Source organism: Camelus ferus, chromosome 5 (genome assembly GCF_009834535.1).
Source record: "Camelus ferus isolate YT-003-E chromosome 5, BCGSAC_Cfer_1.0, whole genome shotgun sequence".
Lineage (NCBI taxonomy): Eukaryota > Metazoa > Chordata > Mammalia > Artiodactyla > Camelidae > Camelus > Camelus ferus.
The window spans coordinates 91,613,998-91,641,756 of NC_045700.1; the positions used below are offsets into that span (position 1 = coordinate 91,613,998).

Consider the following 27,759-nt stretch of genomic DNA (forward strand, 5'->3'; position numbering starts at 1 on the left):
AATGAAACAAATTAGACAAAGGCTGTATGCAGTCAAACGTGGATATTGGGCAGGCAGAAGGAATGTCTGATGGATGTACAGCATCTCAGAAGTAGGCTTCATTCCCAGAATGTTCTTGACATTATATTTAGGATAATTTCACCTTTCCCCAGCCCTCTAACACCTGGCATACATCCCAAGTTAAAAGAAACCGCCAGGAACAGAGAACGTTGCGGCCAACATGCAGGCCACCAAACCAAACCACGTTATCTTCAAGAAGATCTCCCGGGACAAATCGGTAAGTGGTACGGAAGTGAGGGGCTTGATGGAAATAATTTTTTTAAGGAGCTTTTCAATGAATCAACATGAAAACCCCATAAGGTCAATGGAAACTATATGTCTATATTCCATCTCTGTCTCAGATGGATGATGAATGAGATATAAGTGAATGAATGAGTGACTTGCAGAAATACAGCTTCTCTTTGATCTCAACAAGACTTTAGTCCCAAGACCCTTAATTTTCTCCTAATCTCTCAGTCCCCAGCCCCTCACCTCCAATTTTACTTCTTTTCCTAGCTGGCCTTGAACCCATGACCCACTTACCATTTCAAACACTGTTTTGTTGATACCTGTAACTCACTCAGCTCTTTTTCTATCATCTCACTTACCTGCCTGGGGAAAGACCTAACACTGGATCAATGCAACTCTCTATGTTCTGTGCACCCACCCCAGCTGCCATGTTCTCAAAGCCTGCTGGGCCTCCAGGACCACTGGCTAAGGGAGCATCCCCAGCTGCTCCTTTTCTACCACCCTGCACTGCAGCTGCATGGCCACCGATATCCTGGCACCCTGCATACTCGGCAGAGACGATGCCACTGTTGGCTCCATTAGGGGCACATTCGATGGTCTAGATGTGCCCATGAACTTCCTGGCCTTGAAGACCCAATGGAGGGCCTCTCTCCTCCACTCGATGGCTTCTTAGGGGCAGACAATATAATGCAACATCATCAAATGCAAGCTGCGTATCTAATTGTAAATTTTCTAGTAGCCACATTAAAAAAATTAAGAAGAAGCAAGGGGAATTCATTTTAATACTGTAATTTATTTAACCCAATATATCAAAAAAAAACCCTATCATTTCAATGTGTGAATGATGGAGAAATTATTGATGATACATTTTACCTTAATTTTCTAAATGGTTGAAATCTGGTGTGTATTCTATTTATAGCACGTGTCAGTTTGGAATGGCCATATTTCAAGTGTCAGTGGCCACCTGTAACTAGTAGCTACCGTACTGGACAGTGTGGATCTAGATCATTCTTCCGCTGACTCACGGCGCCTACACTGGGCCCGAAAGAAACTCTGATGCCTGTCAGGCCACACCAGAGAGTCAGGCTCTGCACGGGTACTCTCTGCCCTCTTGTGTTCTTGCTAAGGACCGCCACCCTCTTCATCAAGAACTCTGATCTTTGGGGTGACAGTTGGGTACCCCTCAGCCTTTCACTCTCCAAACTCTCTTCCAACCTGTGTCTTTCCAATGAACTTTATCCTGACTTCTGGCAAAAGAAGAGACAAACCACTTCTGCTGGATCATATCATCTTCTCACTTTTCTCTTCCTAAACAGACAACCTTTGACCTGAGAAATTTAGAATTGTTGTATCCATAATCCATCAATTAATGCCTCACATATTAGGATCATTTCAACTGCAACTCGTGGATGGCTCCGGCATGGTGGGCTGGGGCCCCAGTCCATTTCTCTGTGATTCTCTCTACTCCTCCCTCTTCCATGATCATCATCCTCCAGGTGGTGGCAAGAGCACTGCCCCAGCTTCAGGTGTCTCACCCTCACTTCTTGCTAGAAGAAGGAAAAGTCCGTTGCTTTTCCTTTCCTCAGAATGAGGAAGCATTTCTCCAGCAGACTTCTCTCATAGCTCACTGGTCAAAACTGGGTCACATGCCCACCTTAAGCCCATCCTGAGACAAAGGAGTTGGATCAGGCCAATCAAGAATCATCCTCTGTGATGGATGTTAGCTAAATTTATTGTGATTATCACTTTGCAATTTATACATACATCATTATGCCGTGCACCTTAAACTTATACAATATGTCGATTATAGCTCAATAAAACTGAAAAAGAAAAAAGAATCATCCTCTGGGGTGGCCTCCTCTTAGCACACAACCACATGGGGATGGTGGTGCAGGACACAATTGGTGACTTTTATCCAGGAAGATGGGGCATGTGGCTGTCGGGTGTGCGAGCTGCAGGTCAGCTGTCACCTGGCATCATTCAGCCCCACTTCTGTACCTGCTCCTGTCCCTTTCTGCCCCTTCCAATTGCAGCAGAAGAGGTGCTGCTGCTCCCAGCTGAGGTTCATGCTTCTTGCACCCTGGGTCTCAAGGTCCACCATCTCCTTAGGGTCCTCCACCATCAGCCTCCCTCTGGGGTTATCTGCAGCCTCTCCCTCTCTACGTGTCCTTGGCTTGAGCACATAAACAAGTACCCACCTCATGCATCTTAAAAACAGTAACAACGGTGGTAGAGAACGACAAACTCCTCTTGACCCCGGCCCCTTTCTATCTCTCCTTCCTTCACCAAAGCTTGAAAAAGAAGAAGACATCTCTCTCCACCTGCCTTCTTCCCTCCCGTTCACTCCTCAGTCCTCCCTCCTCCCAACCACTAGCAGCTGCCTACCTGGCTCCTTCTCCACTTTGCTGCCAATGCAATCAAAGTCTCAGTGTTCTCCTCTGTCAAAAGGGCTTAATTCCTAGCTCACAGAGTAGTTGTGGGATTAAATGAAAATGTGCTGTCAGCGCACGTAGCTTGGTGTCTGGTCCACGACAAGCACTCTAAATGGCATTTAACTGCAGGCCTTTCCTCTGCTTCAAATGCTTCCACGGCTTTGATTCTTTGGGGGTCAGGTCCTGTGAGACCCTGTGAGACCCTGGCCTCAGTTCACATCCCCATTTGATGGCCATTTACCTTTAGATGAAACTGTTGTCAGTTCCAGAAGCATGCTCTTGGCTCTGGGCTTTGTACACGTTGAATTTTTTTCCCCAGAAAGCATCCTTTCACCCCCAGCGTACCCCAGGCCCATCCCGGTCCCTGGCTACACTGTCCTTCATCTGTTTCAGCATCAGTAACATGACTAACCAAGAAGCCATAGGCATTCACTCCAGGGTACTGCTCTGAGGGGGTAGACGGAGGAGATGATTTAATACTAACAAAAATTGTTTTGAGTGTTCACAGAAATAAAAGCATGAATTCTAGAGGCTTAGGGAAGAAGAGGGCTAGCCAGAGTCCGTGTACTCACTCATTGGTGTGCTTAGCAAATGTTGATTAAATTCCTGTATGTACCAGATACTGTCCAAGATACTGGGATGGCTGAAAGATGGATGAAGGACAGAATTCTTACCATCAAAGCATTCACAGTCCCATGGGTTAAAGTGGTGAGTGCTGGTAAACCCGACCCATGTACCAACTCGGGTTGGTAAAGAGATCTTTGCTGCCAGGGGCATTGAAAATGGACAGACAGGACGAGGGCTGGGACAATGGTCATCTTGCCCCACCCACTACCCCCTGCCCTCTTCAGGGCATGGGTTCAGATTTATCTGTATAGATGCTCACCTGATAGGATCTCAGGGGATCCAGAACATCTGCCTCTTTGATTAGTCCAGAAACTCTTCTAACAAGGAGGAAAAACCTTTCATTTACAGCTAGACATGAAAGGCTTCACATGCAAATGAATAGGAGGAGCCTCATTTGAGTAGGTATAACATTCCACTAAAGTATCATCAATTAATACAAGTTTACCTGGTTAATATCAAACCTGGGCTTGATGGGAAAAGGTGGGGGGAATGAGAACTATCCTAAGGGTTGGGAAGAATTCCTTGGAGCGGATTTATGGGGCTGAGGAAAGATCCCCCTTGCCTGCAATCCATCATCTCTGCCTAGAGCCGAGCAGGAAGAGAGGAAGTGATGGATGAGCTGCAGAGCCAGGCGGTTCCTCTTCTCAAGACTAGTCAAAATGTACAGTTGTTGCTAATTATATTTTTTAATGTTGCTGATTTTTAACACGAATACCTTAGTGTTCTTTGGCCATTTAGAATCCGTACCTGTCCTTTCCACAGGTGACCATCTACCTGGGGAAGAGGGACTACATAGACCATGTTGACCAAGTAGAGCCTGTGGGTAAGTTGAGTTTGGAGCGAGACTTTAATGCTGCTTTTCCTTTAAGTCATCAGACAAGAAGTGCTAGTTTTGCGTTTTTAAAAATCAGCTTTGTGTCTTGATTGTGGTGGTGGTTTCATTGACGTATACATCTATCAAAATTAATCAAATTGTACCTCTGAACTATGTGCCGTTTACTGTATAGAAATCATACCACAATAAAGGTGTTTAAAAATAAATAATAATTGGCTTCACTAATAATCTAATCAAAGAAATGCAAATGAAAACATCAGCAAGGTGCCACTGGCTGATTGAAAACAATTTTAAAGAGTGTGGGAGAAACAAAGGATTCATTTCTGGAGTATATAAAGAACACTTAAAAATCACCAGTCAGAAAAAAAAAATCACGAAGTCCAATTAGAAAATAGACAAACAACATGAAAAAGCATTTCACCAAAGAAAATATGCAAGTGGCGAATGAGCACACAGAAGAATGTTCGACATCATTAGGCACTGGGGAAATGCAAATTAAAACCACGGTGAAATATGCCCATCAGAAGGCTACAATTAAAACGTGATGGCAAGGATGTAGAGAAATTGGATTCCTCATACATTGCTGGTGGGAATGTAAGATAGAACAGCCACTCTGGAAAACAGTTTGGCAGTTTCTTTGAAAGCTAAACATATACTTATCATATGACCCAGCAACTGCATTCCAGGACACTTGTCCCAGAGAAGTGAAAACTTTTATCCACAGGAAAACTTGTATGTGATTGTTCACAGCAGCTTTATCTGTAAGAGCCCTAAACTGGAAAGAACCAGTGTCTCTCAGTAGGTGGCGAAGGTTAAACATGCTGGGGCACATTGATGCCATGAAATAGTGCTCAGCAGTGGAAAAGAAGGAGCTGCAGATCCATGCAACAGCTCATAGGTCTCGAGGGCACTACGATGAGTGGGAAAAGCCAATCCCTAGGGGCTCTGTACTGTATGATTCCATTTACAAAGCGTCCTTGAGATGATAACGTCACAGAAAAGGAAAACTGAATTGTGGAGGCTAAGGATGGGGTGGGGGGAGGCAGCTGGGAGAGACCACAAAGGGATAGCCCAGAGGGAGAGCTTAGTGAGGAGGGAAGAGTGCTGCATCCAGACAGCAGTGGTAGTTCCGCAAGTCTCCTTGTGATAAAACGACTTGGAACTACACACACATTGTACCCATGGTGGCTTCCTGGCTTTGAGATTGTACTATAATTATCTAAGATGTAACAATTGGAAGAGACTGGATGAAGGGCACATGCAGACCTCTCTGTACTTGCAACTTCCTGTGTATCTATAATTACTTCAACTTGAATCGTTCTTTTTTTAAAAAGTGTGAAAGACTGGCATGTTTAGGCACAAGGATGAGAGTGTCCTTCAGCAAAACCCTTTCTGGAAGTTCATTTGGTAGTGTGTTATCAAAAGCCAAATTCAGTTCTACCATAGATAGAGATAAAGATTTATATGTAAGGATTTTCACTGCAATATTAATTACAATGTGGAAAATTGGAAGCATCCTAAGTGCCCTGACAAGAGGGGGTTAATGAAATAATTTATAGTGCATCCATTCCACGGAGGAAATCGTGGCCACTGAAATCACTGATACGTGTTACATGTGGGCGTACGTGTATGCACAGAAGTTTGCAATTTATAGTTGAGTGAGGAAAGCAGTTAGCGGGGTCTCACTTCTTTAGTAAGAACAGTCATGGAGGTGTATATACGCGTGGAAAAACGTGCTGTGCTAACATCCTGACCGTGGGTGTCTCTGGGTAGTGGGGATGTGGGTGACTTGCTTTCTCTTTGCTGAGCTTCCCTTTCTAAGTCTCCTGTAATGAACATGGGTTCCGTGCGATGTGTATACACATACACGCTTAAAGAAGCCTCAGGCTCTCCTGTGTCTCCATCCTCACTGTTGTCTCTCTTTCGGTTTAGATGGTGTTGTGTTGGTGGATCCAGAGCTCGTGAAGGGAAAGAGAGGTGAGAGGAGCCTCTCGTCCTCCGTGGGCCGGGGGTCTGGTCCGGCTGGCTCTGGGAAGGGGGCGCGGCACGTGCACTCTCGCTGCCAGGCCCCTTCGCCCGCGTGCCCTCGTATAATCCTCAGGACACGGGCCCTGTCCGCACCAGAGTGCATGGGCCCCATCTTTCAGATGAAGTGAAGATGGGGGAGCTGCTTGTCCTCCTTCCGGGCAGATGGAGCCCAGAGCCCTGGGCCGCTGGCCCTGTCGTTCTGTGCTGGGCAGACCCAGGAGGGCTCCTTGGTGGGTTTGTCTGAAAAGCAAGGAATTGAGGCCGCTGGAAGGCCGAGTTGTTCAAGCGTCCTCTGTGGTTCTGGTCCACGGCCGCACAGCACCCTCAAAGATGGCAGCTGTGAAGCGTGTGGCGAGCAATTTGGTACTAATCACAGTTGTGTACACTGAGTGAGCGCACATTCGTGTTTTCCTTAGGATAATGTCACTGACTCAGTTCCGTTCTAAATATGCCTTCCGTTCTAAATAAACAACAAGGCATTGTTCCTAACCCTGGATATGCCACGGAGAATATCGGGTGTAGGGCCGTCAGTGTCGAGGGGACGAGGCAGAAACGGGCTGAAAATCGCCCCCCTCTGCTGCCTTGTTTCCTGCGTGCCCTGCTCCTCTTACACCTGGAGGAGCCTGGTCCCAGCCCGGAAAACCCACACCCTGGGCCAGGAAAGCGCTGCCTGTAGAGGGGGGTGTAAAGCTAGGTGATCTCTGAGCAGCCACCTCTGACAATCATTGATGGAGGATAAGGGAGTGATGAGTGGCTCTTCTGAACTTAGCGGCGAGGGCCAGTTATCTCTGGGGCGGACACAGACAAAATCCTCAGTCAACAGCTACCGAAGACTTTGGGGTCCACTTCTGCATGCTTTCCGCTCAAGAATAATGCACCCTGGGTGGTTTTATTTACCACATTAATAACGGGTGTAAACAGTCCATCCTCCAAACGTGTAGTTTCATTTAATTCTCTTCGTCCACTAGGGGCATCGTTTACATCTGTTTAATCACACTGAATTTTCCCAAGTTTTGATTTAAAGGAAGTTCAGTAAGGTCCTGAGCAATGTGAAAAGACAGATTTCCACTCGGAGTTGACTTCACCTCTCCTTCTGATCCACCAGCCCCGGCCAGCTCCCCTCTCAGGCCCGCGTCCAGCTCAGGCCCACGTCTGTTTTGCCCCTCTTGTGCTCTGTCCCTCTGCTTCTTACTTTCACTCTCAACTCCATCCAGGCCTCCTGCCCTCAGGACCAGGCAACCTCATTCCTGGGTCGCTGAGCCGGTGGGCCAAAAGGAGGAGGTGGGAGGATGGGGAACCAGTGCAGTTAGGAGGCAAAATAATGTGGCTCATGGAAGGAGCTTCCCAGCCCTCCAACATAGCCCTTTAGAGCAGTTAACACAAGCCATAGGCAAGGTGCTGGTTCTCCAGAAGCTTGTGGGCCAGTGGGGTGGTAAGGCTCTCAAGTCCGCCCCCTCCAGCTGCTGAAGGTGCGATGCCGAGACTGGCAGGCAGTGGCAGGGTCTGCTCCAGGCCCACTTGGCCCGGGCAGGGGCGCCACGCCGACCCCCTCCGTCTCCCTTCCAGTGTACGTCTCTCTGACCTGCGCCTTCCGCTACGGCCAGGAGGACATTGACGTGATCGGCCTGACCTTCCGCAGGGACCTGTACTTCTCCCAGGTCCAGGTGTTCCCTCCTGTGGGGGCCTCAGGTGCCTCCACGAAGCTGCAGGAGAGCCTGATCAAGAAGCTGGGGGGCCACACGTACCCCTTCCTGCTCACGGTGGGTGATACCCCTCCCCTCCACTTCCCAGCCTGGTCCCCTCACCACGGCACCTTGTAATGGGATGGGCAGCGAAGGAAAGGGGCCAGGGTAACGACTTCACATTTGCGGGCCTTCAAATTGTACCCTTGGAGGAAATTCTAGATTGCACGGGCTGTGATTGTCTTTTTTTAAGTCCTTGAAAATAGCCTCCCAGCCTCTGAAGTCACCGTTTCAACCTACGGTTTAAATATTTCCCTGTATCCGACCACCTAATTATACGTGCATGTTATGCCTTCACTTGCTCATCTATAAAAAGAAAGAAGTGCTCCTCAGTTGGCCCGGAGGAGTTCCAAGCAGGAAAGAGTTCCCTGTGAGACCGGAGATCTTAGTGAAATAAGATGTCTGTAGCCTTGACCACAGCTCAGTGGGTCATCCTTCTCGAGGCCCAAGTCTCTCCTGCTGGAATTTGGCTACCCACGGGGTCAGCGTTCCTGTCTCTGAAGACTTGGGCCTGAACTCGGTGTGGGGCTAGCTGCTGCTACCCTCTTCACTCACGTGTTTATGGTCTTAAGATGATATAGTCCTCCAAAGTTATATGGTTCAGCCTTAAAAGGGAAGGAAATTCTGGCACAAGCTACAACATGAATGAAGCTTGAAAACATTATGCTAAGTGAAAGTCCCAGTCCCATAAGGACCAATAATACTGTGTGGTTCCACATGTATGAGGGGCTAGAGGAGTCAGATTCATATAGACAGACAGTGGACTGGTGGTCTCCAGGGAATCGGGGGTGGGGATTTGGGGAATTAATGCTTTGCGGGTACAGAGCTTCAGCTTGGGGTGATGAAAAAGTTCTGGACGTGGGTGGTGGGGATTATCACAGAAGCATAGGAATGCACTTTAATGCCACTGAGCTGTACGCTTAAAATAGTCAGTTTTATATTACGTATATTTTATCACAACCTTTTTTTTTTTTAAATCACTTAAAGATTTGTGGTCCTGGGAGTTCCAAGTGACATAACTTTTTGGAGATATGGTGTTTCAGAACCTTTAGATTGTGATTTTGACCTGACAATTCTTTTCTTTCTTTTTAAAACTTTTTTTGTTATTTTATTTTGTTCTTTTTTGGGGTTTATTATTTACTTTTTTAATGGAGGTACTGGGGATTGAACCCACAACCTCAATGTACGCTAGGCATGCATTCTGCCACTAAGCTATACCCTCCCCTCTGACAATTCCCTTTTGAACAGTGTGGCCTATGGAGTGAATTGAGTAAACCTGTGCTAAGGCAGATGAAAGCTATTTATGCAGCCTTGTTTATAACAGCAACAGAGTAAAGACCATTTGATGAAGGGCAGACAACAAGGGGGACTGGCTGAATTCAATGTGCTGTTTTGGTGCCCTAAAAATTGGGGTGCAGAACGACACCTCAGGGCATGGGAAAATGGTCCTATGCATCCAGAGCAGGGTTAGGGTTAGTGACATGAGCAAACCAGATGGCAGGACGTGTGCGGCATTTGGTCCCATTTCCATAAAACACACACAGGCACAGACACGTTTGTGTGTCTGGGTGACATGGGCCCCTTGGAAGGCTGTGTTAATGCCACTCCAGGTGCTGGGAACGGACGTGGACCTGTTTTTCTTTTTGCTTCTCCTCATTTTTGTAAGATGAGTGTGTAATATACATGGAACAACAGTCTGAAATCAATGATGTGTTGTTTCTTTCCACAGTTTCCAGACTACTTGCCCTGTTCGGTGATGCTGCAGCCAGCTCCGCAAGATGTGGGGAAGGTCAGTTCCAGAAGAAATGCCAGGGAATGGAGGGGAGGGTGTAGCTCAGTGGTAGAGTGTGTGCTTAGCATGCATGAGGTCCTGGGTTCAATCCCCAGCACCTCCATTGAACAGAAAGAAAGAAATGCTAGGGATACATTCATTCCTTCAAAAGGCTTTTTAAAATAGTCTTTTATTGTGGAAAATTACAGACATGCACAAAAGTAGAAAGAGTATAATGAGCCTCTTACTTGTCTACAAAAACCAAATGACAAGTAAGTACAGGGCCCGTCCGAGGACAGAGACGTCATGGAGAACAAGAGGCTTGTGAGAGCTCATGGGGTTCCTGGTGGTGCTTGTCCGGGGTGTCTAAGGAAGGCTGCTCCAACAGGGCAAACGGCTTCTTGTCCTCGGGGAAAACCTTCCACGCAGAGGGAACTCCATTCATGGTGTGTTCTGGTGGCAGCACAGAGGCTGCATGTGGAGTGGGGGGAGCAGGGGTGATCGTGGAAGCAGGTCAGAGAGGACTGGGGAGGGGCGGTCAGGTCATGAAGGGCCTTGTAGACCATCAAGGGGACCGGGACTTTTTCTGAGTGAGATTGGGAGCCACTGGCGGGCTCTGAACAATTGGTTCTGACTTGGGTTTCCAGAATCGCACTCTCGCCGCTGAGCCGTGAGCGAGCTTGGGCCGAGCACGAGCTCTGAAGCAGGGAGGCAAGGGGGCCGAGTGTGTGCAAGACAGTGGTGACCATGGTGGACCCAGGAGGATGGCTGAGAACAAGAGGAGGGAGGTGCGGGGACCAGGGCTCATAGGCCTGAGGGAATCATGAGCGAAGGAGCCAAAAAATTAAACAACAAAGGAAGCGAGGGCAGAGGAGGGCAGGGCTGTGCCTGGATTATGGCGGGTCCAGGGCAGTGATTTTCAACGTGGGGGTCCTGCCCCATGCGTGGCTTGTAAAATCAGTGCAGTGGATCAGTGGCAACTAAGAAAAACAGAGCAGCAGGAAGTACAAGAGAAGGGAAACCTCAGAGTGCATTGCACGCGGCTCGGCTGAGGGTTATTTCACGAGGGTTGTTGTCCGTGTGCGCATCTGTTTACCGGGCCGCGCCATGAGCTTTGCTTCTTACTGGGCCGCAGCCTGAAACACTTGAACACCACTGGGCCAGGAAAGCAGGGGTGTGGGCAGCAAGGTGGAGGAGGTCACTCGATCTAAATGGGGGACCCTGTACCAGCCAAAGTGCCACCCTCCCCCCATCCCAGGAGAGGAGGGGGTAGTGCAGCGGGTGGGGAGCGTCTGCCTCCCTGGGGACCTCGGGCCTCCCAGCCGAAAGGCCTTTGCGGTGGGGCTAGGAGAATACAGAGTTGGTCAAATATAAAAAGAGAGAGAAAACCATTAGCGTTTCAGAAAGAGAGACGATCACGTGCCCAGGGTGGACAGGGACAGGGTGTGGCTGGGGCAGGGAGCAGCCGCCAGTGGGAGTTGGCGGTGGGGGCAGAGCGGAGAGGTTGCATGACTAACAACCCCAGCTGATGGTAGGTGATGATGTGTATTTATTTTCTACCCAGATTTTAGAGTTGTCGCAATTCCACAGTTTTGCAGAACCAGCAGGACTGTGGCTTACATGCTACTGTTGGCCTTGGGGGCAGCTGGGGGGCCCCCCGCCCCCCCGCGTGTTAACGTGGGAGAGGACTGGCCCCATGCTAGAGGAATTTGTGCACCAGCTGAGCGGTGAAGGTGCTGGCAGATGCATGTGACATTTTTTTATTTACTTAATTTAAAAATCAGGAGGCTTCACTCCAAGCCCCACTTCCAGCATCTTTTCAAAAGTTGGGAGAGCTGCTGGCACCGAGTCCCCGGGGCAGCTTGGCCACAGTTGGCTGTAGCCAAACAGCAGCTGCCCACTGGGTCAGGGCCTTGGAGCCCCAGCACGGGCGCCTGTGGACCCCTGATGGCCCTGTGGGCTCGGCGCCTGCCCCCTGCTGTAGGCAGTGGGCCGTCAGTAACGTGCACGCAGGGTCACTTCTGAGAAGGACAACTAAATGGGGGGTGGGCTGCATGCTGTGCGAGGTGGTGGGAGGCGAGGACCAGCCAGGGTGCGTGAGTCACGCTCTGCAGCTTCTGGAGAGGGGGCACCTTCTGCAGGTGGTGCCCCTTTGTCTGGGGCCTTGGCTCCTGGGGCCTCTCCTCGTGCTAATGCCATTATTTCATCACTAGCACCCTTCAAAATCCAGTCTCGATGGCGCAACCCTAAAAACAATATGGTTCAGACAAAGAAGAGGGTGCCACATAACAACCCCCGAATGAGGTGTGACCCCCACCCCAGCCCCAGGAGGGAGGTGCTGACCGCCGCCCTGCCTGTTCTCTCGCTCCCTGTAGTGCTGCGGGGTCGACTTCGAGGTCAAAGCCTTTGCCACAGACAGCAAAAACACTGAAGAGGACAAAATCCCCAAGAAGTAAGAGTGTAGTCGTGGGAACGGGTGAGGGGTCTGGGGGAAGGTGTGGGGATAAGACACCACCCTCGCTTTACGTCTGAGCGATGAAATCTCCCCACAGGGCCAACGTGGCCGAGGGAATGGGGCCTCGGCAGGTCAGGACCATCATGACAAACTGTCCACACTCAGGGTGGGGCCAATGGCTGACCATCTGGCGGGAAAAAAAAACAAAAGAAAATGACAGGGGAGTTACAACCTCAAGGGCTCATGTAAGCCCTTAAAAGCCCGCAGATTCCCTCTTTCTTTAGTTTTTGTAATTTCTTTATTGTGGTAAAATATACCTAACATGAAGTTTACCATTTTAACCATTGTCAAGTGTACAATTCAGTGGCATTAACTTTATTTTATTTTTTTAACTTATTTTTTGGGGTGGAGGAGATAATTAGGTTTACTTATTTTTTTTTTAGAGGAGGTACTGGGAATTGAACCCAGGACCTTGTGCATGCTGAGCACACACTCTACCACTTGAGCTATACCCTCCCCTGTTGGTGGCATTAAGTATATCCACTCTGCTGTGTGACCAGTTACAGCACTCTCACTGTGTATAGCTCCATCTATACCCCAAACCCTGTCATCACCCCAAACAGAAACTCTTAAACAGTTTCTTAACAGAAACTGCCCGTTAAGCAGTGACTCCCTTTCCTCCCATCCTCCCAGGCCCTGGCGTTCGTTTTCCTTGTTCCTGAACAAGGTTTCTATCTGCGCCCTCAGCACTTTCTCCTCTTACTCAACATGCACACCAAGTGACGCTCGCGACATTGCGTCACCCTGGTGGAGAGCTTGGAAGCATGTCACAGAGCCACACGTGCCCACATCAGTGTCCCCTGAGAGAAGGCTGAGCCAGGGTCCTCACAGGGTGAGAGGGACCCCCTGGGAGCTGTCTGGCCCCATGCCACTAGCCAGGCCCGCCCCCCAGGCTTGGTCCCACTTCTGGTCCTTGTGGGGTCCGTGGGTGCATCCCCGAGGAACCCCAGCCTGAGGATGGGAAGGGGGCCTGGAGGACCATCCTGAGGAAGCCCAGGCGCTGACCCGGGAACCGTCTGTGACGCCTTGTCCGCAGGAGCTCCGTGCGTCTGCTGATCCGGAAGGTGCAGCACGCGCCGCCCGAGATGGGTCCCCAGCCCCGAGCGGAGGCCGCCTGGCAGTTCTTCATGTCCGACAAGCCCCTGCACTTGACCGTCTCCCTCAGCAAAGAGGTGAGTGTCATGGGCCCTCAGCGGTGGGTGTCCTGCGGGCAGCCAGGTGGAGCCATAGTTAAAGTACCAACGTTTGAGAATGACTGGCTTTTTTCATCATCTGCAGTCAGTGAAGGTGACCCTTAGAGCAGAAACTGGCCTGCATTCCCCTTGCCTTGGGTCCCGACAACCGGGGAGGGGCTGGCAGTTTTCATACACCCCGGGCCAGGGCTCTCTGCCCCATCTCTGCCCCCCGGGACCTCCTTACTAGTGTGGCACCAATGGGTGTGGTATTACACACTGTTCACTTCCCCACAGACTTGAGTTCTGCAGTCACAGTGAGAAGGTGACTGTGTCCTGTGTGAATGTCATGGCCAAAAAAGGTGGAGAACCCCTGGCCAAGGCTGCTTCTGGTCCCTCTGGTCAACAGATCGTGCACACATGTTGGCAAGAGCCCAGCAGACTGTGTATGCATGCGTGTGTGTGTATGTGTGTGCAAGGACACACCCACCTGGGCCCAGGTCACATGGCGTCACTCCTGAGCAAGCCCTACCCCTGAGCTCCCTCACTGACTTCCCCTCATTTCACTCATTCTGCCCCAAATAACCTCATGATTCCACTCGGGACCCCCGGAGCTAACTCTGCAGGACTCCTAGGACTCGAGTGTTGGGCCCAGAGCCCCCTTTATCCACCTCAGCCTCCCGCAGACCAGGCAGAGTGTGCTCCAGGCCCTTCTCTGCAGGAAACATGGTGCTGTCACCTTGTCTTCCTTGAAAGTGTGGGATTTCAGCCTCTTTCACTCCAGTTGAAGGACTGAGATAAATTTAGAAAGACGTAACCACACTCTCTTCCCCTTTTCTGACTCATCTGCTAACTTTTTCAGATCTATTACCATGGGGAGCCCATTCCTGTGACGGTGACCGTGACCAATAACACAGAGAAGACGGTGAAGAAGATTAAAGCGCTAGGTATGGCCTGCTGCTCAAAGCTGGATGGCAGAGTCTTCCAAAATTTCCCAACCTGGTAGTATTTCCCCAGGGTCTCTCCTCTGGTCAGTAAGGCCCTCCTGGGTCCTTAGAGCTGTGTGTTTGCCTCTGTTGCCATGACAGCAGGACCTCAGAGGAGGAAGGCCCTTCAGTGTCATCTCCTGCAGCCTCGTGCCCAGCTTAGGGCTGTCCTTTGTACCCGGACACATCCCCGACAGGCCATTTTTCATCCTTCCTTGTCACAACTTCCTGGAGGGGCCCCTGCACCAGGTCTCGGGGGAAGAGTGGGGAGGTTTCTTTCTGCAGAGGGTTGTGGTGGGGGGGGCCCTGGGCTCAACTGAGCACATAGGAAGTGCTTGGTAAATTGTAAATCCCCACCGTCCCTGCTGCTACTGCTGTCACCATGACGTGATGGCCGAGCCTCCCGAGTACTGCAGGAGGGGTGCCTCCCACGTGCTGATCTTAACACACGTCCTCAGCCCAAAGGGCATCAAAGTGCAGGGGATGCCCCTAGCTCTTGGGCTTACATGGGTGGCATAAAAAAGACACAATAGAATGACCTGGGAGGGATACCTCTGCGTTCATTTCTCACTTGAACACTGGATGACTGAGACAAAGTTAGAGTTACAGTGTCTTAGAGTGATTGACCATCCTGGGTTGACCAGGACCAAGGACACAGGACTTTCAGTGCTAAAACAGGGCCAGTCCCAGGCAGACCAGGATGGTTGGTCACCCTAAGTGTCACACACACTTTCCTCTTCCCCTTTTGTCCGTCATCGATAAGTCTCAGGGATCTGATACATGCATACTAGAAAATTCTAGACTTTTCTTGATGCTACTATACATGTTTAATTTATGGCTTTATTTTATGTTGGTTTAGTTCATATGCTTTTAAGTCTTTTTAGGATCTGGTGTTATTTATTTAGCATGTTGTATGTGGTATCCAATAATGGTATTCTGTAAAGCAGCAGGATTAAGAAAGTATCATTTGATACTCAGATCTTAAATTATTTCTCAAAGTTTTATGAATCCTAACTTCAAAGCTCCTAATTTTTGAAAGAAGCTGTTAAATTTCTGAAGCAAGATGATGAGAACTTTCTGTAGACCCAGCACTGTGCTGAGTGCTTCACACAAATTTTTTCTTTTTAATTCTCAAATTTGATTTTTAGGGAGGGGTTAATTAGGTTTGTTTGCTTGTTTGTTTTTGGAGGAGGTACTGGGGATTGAACCCAGCACCTCGCGCATGCTAAGTATGCGCTCTACCACTTCAAATTTGATTTTAATGGATATTAAAAATAACCTTTTAAATCATGACAACAATCATATAAATTAGATGCAATGATCACTCCCATTTTGCTGATGGGAAATTGGAGGCTTAGAGGAGCTCAGTAATTAACCCCACAGCTGATGGCTAAGCTGGGATTTGAGCCCAAATAGTCTAACTCCAGGGCCCACCCTCCCATGCTACACCCATGAATCAATCCTGTGCTGCCTCCTGATGGTTTCCAGCTTGGACGCCCGGAAGGAGATGCTCATTAAATGAGACAGAGAATGTTGGAGAGGGGTGCATCTGGGGAAAGAGAGCAAATGGTGAATTCTGGACACTGGAAGCTTGTGTACCTTGGAAAGGTACCCAGGGACGTGCCCATGAGCTCAGCAGGCAGGAGAGGTCCCCAGGAGGCAAGGTTTTAGGAGACTGGCTCATGTGCGGCTGACACAGAGCAGGTTGTTGGTGAACGGAGGTGGTCTGAGGACAGATCAGAAATCTCAGCCTAAAAGCTACACCTGAGCGGTACAGTCAAATGGCTGTTAGAGAGGGAAGACCAACCGTGTCCACGCAAAGCACCATGCGACACATGGGGACCATATCAAGTCACCCACCCCTGTCCTTCTTTTGCAGTGGAACAAGTGGCCAACGTGGTTCTCTACTCGAGTGATTATTACATCAAGCCGGTGGCCACCGAGGAATCACAGTGAGTAGCCGGTTGGGGTTCTGCTTCCTGGGCGGCCCCAGCTTCTTTGTCCTGTTCCCCTTTTGGTCATCGCTCAAGAAGGAAGGAAGTAGAGCACTCAACTCCCTCCCCCGCTTTTCACTTCTTTCCCCTTTTCTCACTTCAGGGGCTGCAAAGAAAGTTAGCATCTCAATTCTGTTTTCACTCCCAAGAGTTCTGAGAGATGGGACAAGCTAAGGAGTGATGGAGAGGAGACAAATAAAGGTTGACATGTCACTGGGACCTGTTGGAACTTTCTCTTGATCCTTAAGTTTGTAGGAGTTTGATGCTGTTTCTGCCCCCGAGCAGATAATCAAATGGTCCGTCGGGCCAGGCGAGGGTTCTCTACCTTTTGATCTTCTCCTCAATTTGAGAATCTGGTACCAGTGACAACTGGATTAGAATGTTGTATCAGTTCTCAGCCAGTTGTCGTGAGTGACTTTTCTCCCTTTATTAAATCTAAAGCAACTAGGACTCCTGGGATGGCTTCCTTATGGTAGAGGGTGAGACGTGGCTGAGTCTGCTCCGTGCCAGGCAGTCAGGTTCATCTACCCCACAGGCTTCTGGGGTCACACCTCCCCCCAGAGAGGGCGGTTTGGGAAGGTCTTTCCTCTTTTCTAAGCACCGTTGTGTGCAAAAAGTACTTCCACGGTTAGAGAAAGATGGGAGGGATGTGAGGAAAGATGGCTGATTCAGCAGGAGAACGTTACATAATATTTAAAAGGCGCTTTTGGGATAAACTATTACTTAAAGCGGATCCTGACCTAAGTTTAAGCGAGGTCTAGATGGGAGGGAGGGAGGAAAGAACCGTAACTCACTGACCGCCTCCTTGGGGCCAGGCCTGGGGTCTGTTCTACCTTTCAGTCTGCATCCGTGCACATGCTTGTGTCCCCGGAGTCTTCCTAGTTCACCTTTTGGCATATGCCCAACAAAATGGTCCCCGACTGAGTTTTCACCTAATATATCCCACTATCTGGTCCTCTCTTCAGCTCTTGGGTACATTTTGGACCAAAGATTCCCAAGAGGCTGGGAACCATCCTCAGATAGCCTCAAAGGTGGGAGGCAGGGAGACTGAAAGCTGGGGCTTCTGGGGCTCTGGTGGGCAGGCCTCCCGGGAACCAGGTCAGACCTGATGCCTGGGCTGCTACCCACCAGCCAGTGCCGGGTCCTGAAGCAGTAGGAGGTGGCCAGACTGGGCTTCGGCCCCAGGGCCTTGGCACCGGCCTTCGGCAAGCTCTGCTGTAGGACAGGCCATCATCTAAGCCAAACCCCAGGGGCTCTTTCTACTACAGTTGCCTTTGCAATGTAATTTTTCTGTCACTCTGAGGCCCAAACCAAGCTGATTAAGAGAGTTTCCACCCACAGCCTGATGCAAAGATGTGGGCTGCCTTGGGCTCAAGCAGGGTTCTATAAATGGCATGCTCGGAGCCTCCTTACACACGCAGTTGGAGGTGGGAGAAGTTACACCAGGGAGATGGAGTAGGGGAGCTTTTCCGAGGGTGGCAGTGACGCTCCCACTCTGTCTCGGAGCAGGCTGAGGAAAGGGCCCGAGGCTGGCTCCTGGGCAGTGTTTTCGGGGCCCTGCCTTCTCCTGGCTGGGCACAAGGATGGAGGGTGTGCCAGGAGCATGGACACCGGCTGCTGGCTTGCCTGGGCTCTGCGGTCAGAGAGGACGTGAGGCTGTTCGGTTGCTCTTGGCACGGGCCTGGGGTCAGCACATGGCTGAGTGGCAGAGCCAACTCTCCGGCTTCAGACACTGCTCAGTGAGCTGGGGGTGCTGCCCGCCTTGGAGAGACCAGGCTGCCATGTGCTCAGCTGCATCCCAGGTCCCCGGAGCCACCCTTTGGTAGGGGTTCCCTGTGTCTGTCAGATGCTGGGAACCCACCACCCAGATGACAGTGGAGGAGACCCCGGGGAAGAGAGAGCCTGTGCCTTGAACCCAAAGCCACCCAGTCTGCACTGGGCTGGGCACATGCTGATCCTCCAAAAAGGGACAGTTTTCAGTAACAGGTGACTCCAGCCTGGGCTTATTGCTGGCAGTGGCCAGATGGCCCTGCAGCACACCACAGGGTTCAGGAAGTCTCAGGAGGAGACTGGGTGTGGTCCCCGATTCTTGGGCCAGTCGGTCTCACCTCACCCCACAGAACATTCTAGAAACTCAGCAATTAGAGCAGCTGAGGGACTTGAGGAAATGTTCTAATGTTGCTGCCGGCCTGACTTGAGACGTTACTAATGCTGTTCTCCTTCTCATAAGGCAAATGCCCAGGCACCGGAAGTATCTTTCCAATGAGTTGCAAGGAACGTGGGTTCTGGAACATGCTTGATGGTAGACAGGGCCTTGTGGGGGCAATGGTGGCCTTAAGGCTGAAAGGACAGTTAGCCAAATCTCCTGTCCGTCTTTCTTCCTGCAGTGAAAAAGTGCCACCAAACAGCACTTTGACCACGACTCTGACGCTGGTGCCCTTGCTGGCTAACAACCGCGAAAGAAGGGGCATCGCCCTGGACGGGAAGATCAAGCACGAGGACACGAATCTGGCCTCCAGCACCATGTGAGCCCCGAGCCCCAGGGCTGGGGTGGCTCTGGTCCCCTCCCCTTTCTCGTCCCACCCCTGGGCCCGCCGATGTGCACCTGCAGCGTGGTGGCTGGCGGACTGGAGCACAGACTCATTGGCCCAAGCGGGGACCCCATCCCACCCCCAGTGCGACATAGCCGTTCCAGCCATGGGCTCTGGAGACAGCCTTGTGCCCAGCCCCAGCCCTACTGCTCACCATCCGGGCCGCCCTGGGCAGGTCACTGGAGCTGCCTGAGAACCTCAGCCTTCCCGTCTGTAGAGTGTGGGAGCCGGCAGCTCCTTCTGGTAGAGGGGTTATGAGGATGTCAGAGAATTCATGTAAAATGCAGTGCCTGGCACATGGTAAGTGCTCCAGAAATGTCAGCTCTCGCCTGAAAAAATATCGTTAGCAAGAGGAGTGCCCTAAGCATACACAGCTGATGATGCAGCTGGGGACACGAGTCATGGAAATGTCATTTGTTCATTTCCATCAGAGAAGGTGGAGAACAGGAGGTCCTGGTGGCCGCAGGTGTCAAGTACATGTAAGTGAAAGTAAGCCCTGATCGGCTGCTTGGCTCAGGGGACCGCGGGCTGAACTGAGCCAGCAGATCCAGTGAAAACTCGAATGAGGCTTCTGAGTCAAATACCCCTGCCACTCCCACTCCCCTCTGAGGCTCTGTTCTGGCCGTGTGTCTGCTGGTCAGCCCAGAGTATCTGGGGCAGGAGCTGCCACCCGGGCTTGAGGCCCTTCACTGCCAACCCCTCTCGTGATCCACGGCCCCAGTGGTCACCTCCAGGTGACGCCATCCAGAAAAGGCTCTCGTGTTTGCCCTCCGTGACCTGGCAGCTCCGAGAGGAGCAGTGGGGTCAGTGACCATTGGGCCAAAAGCAGGATTGTGGGAGTCAAAGGATTTTCTGAGGGTTTTGTGCCACATTGTGTGTTAGGTCCCTAGCACGTCTGTGAAGGCCTGGGAGAAAGACAAGCAGGGTGACTGAGATCCCAGAGGCAGGCACTCAGGGTGTAGTGGTCACAACACCCACAATGGTGCCCTGCATTTGTAAAGATGTTTGTGGTTCGTGGAGTATCTTATAAACCCGTCAGTCTCTCCACGCTTTTGTGAGGAAGGTGAATTTATACTCATTATGTGGATAAGGAAACTGAGATTCTGCCAGAACGAGAGGCCCAGCCAAGGTCCCCAGGTCAGTTAATGGCAAAGTCCACCCCTAACCCCAGGTCCCTCGTTCACCCAACTTCAGGGCTGCCTGCCAGCGCTCCAGCCAGAGGGGTCCACAGCAGAAACCGGGCAGAACCTTATCTCCCTGAGAAGATGCCCCCACGCGAGGAGGGGGGTCGATTCATCCTGTCTTTGTTTCCTGCTGCTCCCCAAATCCTTGTTCCTCTTTTCTGTCTGAGCAGCCTGAAGGAAGGCATAGATAAGACCGTCATGGGGATCCTGGTGTCTTACCAAATCAAAGTGAAGCTCATGGTGTCCGGGTGAGTGTCCCCGTCCCAGTGCTCTACCTGCTCTGTCTTGGCCTTCAGCAGTCTGAACGGTTCCTTTCCTGAGTGACTGCGAGACAGAGAGCAGGAAAGGTCCACCAAGTCTCCCGATTACCGGGCAGAGTCCTGGAGAGGCTCTGTTTGCCTAGTTTCACAGTTCCCTCTGCTGTAACATTATGGGCAGGAAAGCAGAAATGCAGCCGGCGTAATACGTGCACTGTTGGTGCCACCTGGCAAAAATGGGTGTGCACGTGCTCACGTGTGGGAGCTGACACGCACAGAAAGGAAAATCAGTTTAGTGTGTCATTCAGAAAAGGATGGTGGCTGTGAAGTGAACTCTTCGTTCAGCTGCCTCTCAGGTGGGGGGTCCACCTACAACGGGGAGGCCTTTCCTTCCCTTCCCAACGTGCAGTCACAAGACTGAGGAGTCTCCTCCTACAAGAGCACAGATATCTCAGAGTTCTGAGGAAATGGTTTTCCATTTTCTATGAAATCAATTTCTTTCATTAAAAAAAAATCTTATCAAAAGGGAAAAACTCAAGTTCTCATTTTCCTTTCCAAATTCCATTGTCAAAGGCTCCAGCCTTTTACTTGATGAGCCTTGGGTAGTTCGGGCATCAGAGGCGAATTCATGCGTCTGTTCTACAAGTCTAAGTGGAGGAAGACTTCCCCAAATCTTGGTTGGGGCAGCAAAGGAGAACGTGGGTTGATTTTGCAAATTCCGTTAACACGGTGTGTATATTTGTCGTGTGTTTCAAAGTATATTCTTTCATATTCTCTGAGAGGATCTGAAATAGGGTAGAGTGTAGCCATCCAGCTAAGTGAATAACAGGTATTTCACGGTGACCTTTGAGGCCAAGAAATTCTGGATCGGGGTTTATTCTTGAACATTAGGTCTTGGACCTAAGTGGTTCCTCTTTTTAACTAATTCACTTGAGAGATGAAGTCAAAGTAGAGAGGAATAGTTGGGGTGACTACAAAGGGGTACAAATATCCTGAAAGCTGTGAGTGAGGGACGTGACTGGGCTGTCCCCCGCCTCTGAGTGACGGGAAGTCAGGTCATGATGCCACCGTGGACACTCACCACAGCCCTGTCTGCTTTTGTGTTTCCTAGCCTTCTGGGAGAGCTCACCTCCAGGTAAGCCTCGTCACCTGCCTTCTCTGCTTGATTCCAGGATATTGAAGGGGACAAACCTGGGGTTCAAAATAGTGATGGTGAAATTCACTTTACCGGCAGTCATGCTCAGAGGTGTTAGGAGACGGTGCCCCCTGCCTCCCGGATGCTCCCTGCCCAACTTGGCTGATAGGTGTGAGGCTGTGGATGTTTCTTTGTGACTGTAGCTGGGCCTGCACCTGGGCAGGGACATACACATACACACATCCAGAAAACTGGCACTCTCCATGCAGCTGCCTGTGTGTGTGTGTGTGTGTGTGTGTGTGTGTGTGTGTGTGTGTGTTAAAATACACACAACGTGAAGTTGACCATTGTAACCACTGAAAAGTGTACAGTTCATTGGCATAAAGTGTATTCAGCATGTCACCACCATCCGGCCCCTGTACATTTTTACCTCCCCAAAAGGAAACCCTGTACCTATTAAGCCATTTCTCCCATTCTCCCCTCTCCCTGGTCCCTGGAAACCACTAATTTGCTTTCTATCTCTGTAGATTTGGCTAATCTGGATATTTTATATTAATGGAATGAGACAATATTTGTGCTTTTGTTCCTGAGTCTAAGCTGGTACTGCTTGCCACATGACAGGACAATATATTAAGACCTGAGTTTTGGGGGCAAGGAATAGCAACTTTGTTTGTAAAGCCAGCAGGCCCAGAAGATGGTGGACTAAGGTCCCAAAGAACCATCTTGCCTGAGTTAGAATTCAGGCTTCTTTTATACTAAAAGGGAAGGGAATGAAGTCAAACATCTCCTGCTTCCGCTCAACCACTAGAAAGGATATGTTAATTTCTTCCTTCCTGCAGTCAGTCCCAGGTGGGCCAGGTCAGGGTGTTTCCTATGAACTAAAAAAGGTATTTTAGTTTAATGCTCATTACCTGGGGGGCAGGGGTCTCAGAGATGAGCCATTATGTGTAACTTAAGCTTATAGGCAACGTCCCCTTAGTGATTAACAAGCAATAGAATACAAAGGTTAAAGTAAAAGAAACAGATCCAGTATGGAGTCAGATCTGTTCTTCCCTATTGCACTTTTAGGACTGGCTTCTTTCACTTGGCATCATGTTTTCAAGGTTCCCGCTGTAGCATGTGCCAGTACTCTATTACTTTTCATGGCCAAGAAATATTCCATTGTATGGAGGGACCACATGTTGTTTAACCACTCAGCAGTTGGTGGACACGTGGGTTGTCGTAAATAGTGACAGTTACCTTTAAAATCATGCACAAAGAGGCAGCAGGTAAGAAATGTTTGAGGCGGGCATTCAAACATAGTCCCTCACTGACTCTTACCATCTCCCCTCACTTGGAACCCAGGGTACGCACACCTTCTCTCCTTGACCCCATTCACACAGGGGTCTGTCCAGAGCACCTTATCAACAGATGTGCTTTGACAAGAAGCAGTAACCCTGGGGCAGGAGGCGGTGGGTCCTTATGGAGAAAGGAGTAACTCTTGTTTTCCACCCCAACTTCCATTCTTCTTGTGTCCAGATTTCCCCTCTGCCCCTTGTGACTCCTTGCCTTACTTTGTTTGGTATAAATTCCAAGTCACATCAAGGCCCTTTAGCTTCTGGAATTTGGTGGACCCTGCCCATCTCTGTTCTGCTCTCCAGCAAGAGACCGTGTGCCCGGCCCCCAACACGTCAGACTGACACAGATTTAACACGTAAAAAGTAGTTACATTTTTGCAAAGGATATTTTTCGAAACTATCCTTTCTGCAGGATTTCACCTCTCCTCCACCCACAATAACACGTCTCGGAAACTAACAACCAGGAGGAAGGGGGACCTAAAAATCCCAGCTGCCCCAGCCTCAAACAAGTGGAGTTTCTCTACCACATTCCAGGGACTACATTTAAAATTCCATCTTGACCACTTCCTGGTGTCTGGTTTGTTTTGTTTTGAATCTCTCGGAGTCTTCCTTCAGCTGGGGCCTGGGGATCTTTCCCGAAGCTCCACAGCCAGGGCTCTTGGCTGTGCGGTTTACAGCTGCGTGTGTTCTCAAGGCTCTGCCTTCTTCTCTTCCAGTGAGGTGGCCACTGAGGTGCCGTTCCGTCTCATGCACCCCCAGCCCGAGGACCCAGGTCAGTCCCTCATTGTCTTGGCCTTCTCTATACCAGCTGCCGATGTATATTTAGTCACTGCCAGTCTCTCCTGACCGCATCTCTGAGCACCGGCCCTGCCAAGTGGCTGAGATTCTAGGCCATCTTCAAGGTGCCCGGGCTGCCCAGAAACGAGTGCTCGTCGTGGGCCGGGGGCTTGTCCACCTCCTGTGAGTGTGTAGGGGGCACAGCATCCCTGCCTGGATGAGGACCGTCTTGTTAGGTCTTATCAGGAATGATTTAAAAGCAGAAGATTTGCTGTGAACAGACCTGGACTTAGATTTAAAGAAAATTTGTATGAAAAATAAATTGGACAGCCTGAGGCTTTTGCATTTCATTTGGAAACATTAACAGGCATTTGGAAGATGATGAGTCTTCCTGCCAGTGGCAGTTGTGAGGAGAATACAGAAGATACCAGGAAAGAGGGGCAGGCTGGGTTCCCAGCACCCTGGCTCCTTTGAGTTGTAAATTCATTGGCTCCTGTGTGAACCTTAACAGTAAATGAAGCAGTGGTTGTGCAACTCAGTGAAAGAACTAAAAAACACTGGACTGTACACATAAAGAGGTGAATTGTAAATGTGAGCTAAATCTCAACACAGTTCTTCTAGAAAAAGATAAATGAAGCAGCAAAAATAATATAGGTGCAATCTCAGAAATTCTGAGGAAAAATTCTCCACTGGCTGTTAAGGTGGGTTAGTTGACAGGAAGGAAAAATGGAGCTGTATGAATGAGAACTCTCCGTAGTTATGGTAATTAAGACTATTTTAAGTCAAAGTGGTGTCAACCAGCAGGGTTTTTTTTCTTATGTTGTATAAAGAGTTTTTCTATATTGATAATGAAATGATATTTGAACGTTAGAATGAGCCCCTATATTCGTTGTGGATTTGCCTTAGAACTATTTTGTCTCAAAGTATCTCTTCCAAATATTTTGGATTCAAATACTCAGTGTGCTTTGCCAAAACCTTCCCTTGGGGCGAAAAATACAGTCTAACCATATTTTTTTAATTCATTTATGCTTGTATCATTAAAACACTATTTTTAACTATATGAGATTGAGATGCATTCTGGTCCCTTTCAAGGACATTTTAAGAGGCTGTTTTCAAACTGTGACCTGGGGAGATATCATAGTTGATGTCAGATTGTTTTCTGGAGCTGTGAACAGGCTCTATGACTTCACTGGGGGAAGTGGAGTTACTCCTTTTCTGGGTATGCTCTTACGGTCCTTACATGGAACCTATCACATCATCATGACTTAAACAATGATCTTTTATACCGTGAGATCTCAGGGAGAAAGGACAAATCACCCAATGGCCTCAAAATTCTGGTTTCCAGGGATATGTGAGTCACCTAGTTTCATTCACAGATGCATGTGCACATCTTCCCTGCCTAGTCCCTGGCTCCCTGCGTCCAGACGGATAGAGTCTAAGCAGAGAAAGCGTAAGTTGGAGTTCAGGAGCCCTGCCAGCGCCGGGGGCCATGTAATTAGCACATAATAAGCGCTATAGCAATGCTACCAAGTTTTTATTGTCCCCTGTCAAGAGCATCCATACAGAATGCAGGGTGTTGATTGAATTCTCTTCAAGGCTGATGGTCTCATTTAGTATAATTTTATGCTTAGCACCGTGGGGGTCCAGGATGGTTCTTGTGCAGGTTGTTTTGATGAGTCAGCCTCTCTGAAGGTCCCCTGTGGTTAGCGGCCCACACAGACACTTCCCTCTGGGTGGTGCTGCCTTCCAGATGTGCAGGAGAGTCAAGGACACCACCACCACCTCCGTGGTGCTCCCGAGAAACCCTCTGGAGTTGTGTAACCTTGCTTAGCTGTTCCTGGCTCACCTAGGGGCGGTGGGGGTGGGGGGGTTGGGGGGAGGTTTACACCAATACTTTACTAGGTGGGTAGCAGAAAGCTAAAAAAAAAAACCCTCAAAACCAAAAAAAAAAAAAAGAAGAAAAAAAATAAAACACCTCTCAAATAATTTGTAATTACTCAGTCTGCAAAATGTACGTGAAAATATAACCCAGCCCTCTGCCCAAAATGTCAATGCATTAACGAGAAATCGGGGAGGCGGAGGCGGGTATAAATTAGGAATTTGGGATTAGTAGGTACAAACTACTGTGTATAAAATAGATAAACAACAAGATCCTACTGTATAGCACAGGGAACTACAATTCAATAGCTTGTAATAACCTATAATGAAAAAGAATATATATATATATATATGTATGTGTAACTGAATCACTGTGTTGTACTGCATAAATTAACACAACATTGTAAATAAACTATACATCAATTAAAAAAACAAAATTTTTTTTAAAAAACAAAAAAAATCCCTGAGGGGCCCAGGAGTGGTTCTCAAGCTTCAGTGCCCACCCTCGCCACTAGGGGTGCTGGTTAAGCATTGAGTCCCAGGATTCACTCCTAGTGGATGTGGAAGGTTCCAGGTATGGCCTGAGGTGTGGGTCATAACAGCTCGTGGGGACAGGGTCCAAAGGAGGCATAGAGAGAAATGCTTTGAGAAGAGAAGTGCGCCATCAGAGGGGGTGAGGCTAATCAGGGCAAGTGTCCTAAAGGTGAGGCCACGGATGGTTCTGTCTGGGGAGATAAGGGTTGTGGTGGCACCTTAGAAAGGAAGTGATGGTCAGAAATGCAGGGAGAAGGGCCCTGTGAGCGGGAGATGGCAAAGAAGCAGGAATTACATGCAGTTCTCATGAAACGTGTATATATAGGCCTTTTGTGCCTCCAGCTATAAAGTCACCTAAAGAAGGAAGAAAATTTCCAGGTGCACAGAATTGACACTAATCCATCTCTGTCTCTCCTTTGTTCCATGCTCACAGCCTCGGCCATGGAAAGGTGAGCAGTGTCCTGAGTGTCCCCTGTCCTGCTACTTCCTCCTCCACAGCTGTAGTGTGACAGCCCTGACAGTTGTTTTGTGTTTTGTTTTGTGTTTTGTTTTGCAAGTGCCTGACTTAAGCTTTGATGGGCGAGGCATCCGCTGCATCGATGGCTATCTCGAATAAACAATTGCCAGCCACAGGACTAGGTAGCTAAGAGCCAGGTGTCTCTCCCCACTGAGGCCCCATCGTGTTAGTCTTGCTTGATTTCAATACGAGATCATTTGAGCCACTTTTTTTTTTCTCTTTCTGCACTTTCAATTCCCGCTCTTATGTTTTAAACTCACCAATAAAGAGTGAGCCCTGGAAACCCTAGGCCCCCACCCTCAACCCTGATAAAAGCAGAACCCCAGGCCTGTGCTGTGCTGTCTCTCCACCCCGACCTTGCTGTGTGGCCCCAGGTGTGCTGTGTCTTTTCCAGGTCCTGTAAGTAATAAACCTTTATTTTCTCAAAGTTTCCGGATGGTTATTGCTGAAGGGCGTCTTGTAATCATAGTAAGAACCAGAAGGGCCAATCCAACCACAACACTGGTTATTGATAGGCTGAGACCCGCACAAAACAAGCACAAACCCCTTTTTTGGGTCTTTTCATACACACACCCCATGTTCTCAATACTGACTTGGGTCCTGGTTTTCCTTTTGCTCCCTAGTACTAGGGCATGCACGCTCGCATACACACCCAGACACACACAACTCATACAACATACACACGCTTATCCTGGGCATGTGTGTCTGCTCTGTGGGTGCCTTCATTTTCTCTTCTTTTCATTTCCTAAAGAGCTTCTGCATGAAAAGCTACAAGGAGAATGGCATTGTGCCGTGTTCCTTCACGTAGGAAACTCTTGATCAGTTCCTCTGTTGCGAAAGGATGATCAAAGATCTTGTTTTCCTCGAAATGTCACTGCAAACTTCAAAGAACATGCCATGATCAAAATGTTCTTTGTTTTATTTTAGTTTTCAGGATGAAAATTTTGTTTTTGAGGAGTTTGCTCGCCAAAATCTGAAAGATGCAGGAGAATATAAGGAAGAGAAGAAAGACCAGATGGATGAGTGAAGAGGTCCGCCCAGGACGTGAGAAATGGGGTCGTTAGCAGCGCGGTAGCAGTGCCCCACAGTTAGCCCTTTAGTTATGCTAAATACCAAAGTGTGGGTCTTCTTCAGAGAAATAAAGTTTGTCTGTTCTGTC

General features: G+C 49.3%; 1 protein-coding gene across 1 annotated transcript; it reads left to right on the forward strand.

Moving 5' to 3' along the window:
• The first annotated feature begins 220 nt into the window (after positions 1–220).
• Positions 221–27,759, forward strand: SAG (S-antigen visual arrestin). Its single transcript, XM_006191130.3, has 15 exons — positions 221–277; positions 4,110–4,170; positions 6,115–6,159; positions 7,777–7,970; positions 9,682–9,741; positions 12,099–12,175; positions 13,275–13,410; positions 14,273–14,357; positions 16,276–16,348; positions 18,778–18,915; positions 20,336–20,413; positions 21,534–21,557; positions 23,611–23,666; positions 26,517–26,532; positions 27,528–27,759. The coding sequence occupies exons 1-15, from the start codon at positions 221–223 to the stop codon at positions 27,625–27,627; spliced, it is 1,200 nt and encodes a 399-aa protein (XP_006191192.1). The 3' UTR covers positions 27,628–27,759.

Bases quoted from the DNA above. Each gene is read 5' to 3' on its own strand.
- SAG (XM_006191130.3), top strand. From the start codon at position 221: ATGCAGGCCACCAAACCAAACCACGTTATCTTCAAGAAGATCTCCCGG. The intron at 13,411-14,272 runs GTGAGTGTCATG...TAACTTTTTCAG, and splicing joins CCGTCTCCCTCAGCAAAGAG to ATCTATTACCATGGGGAGCC. The intron at 14,358-16,275 runs GTATGGCCTGCT...CTTCTTTTGCAG, and splicing joins GAAGAAGATTAAAGCGCTAG to TGGAACAAGTGGCCAACGTG.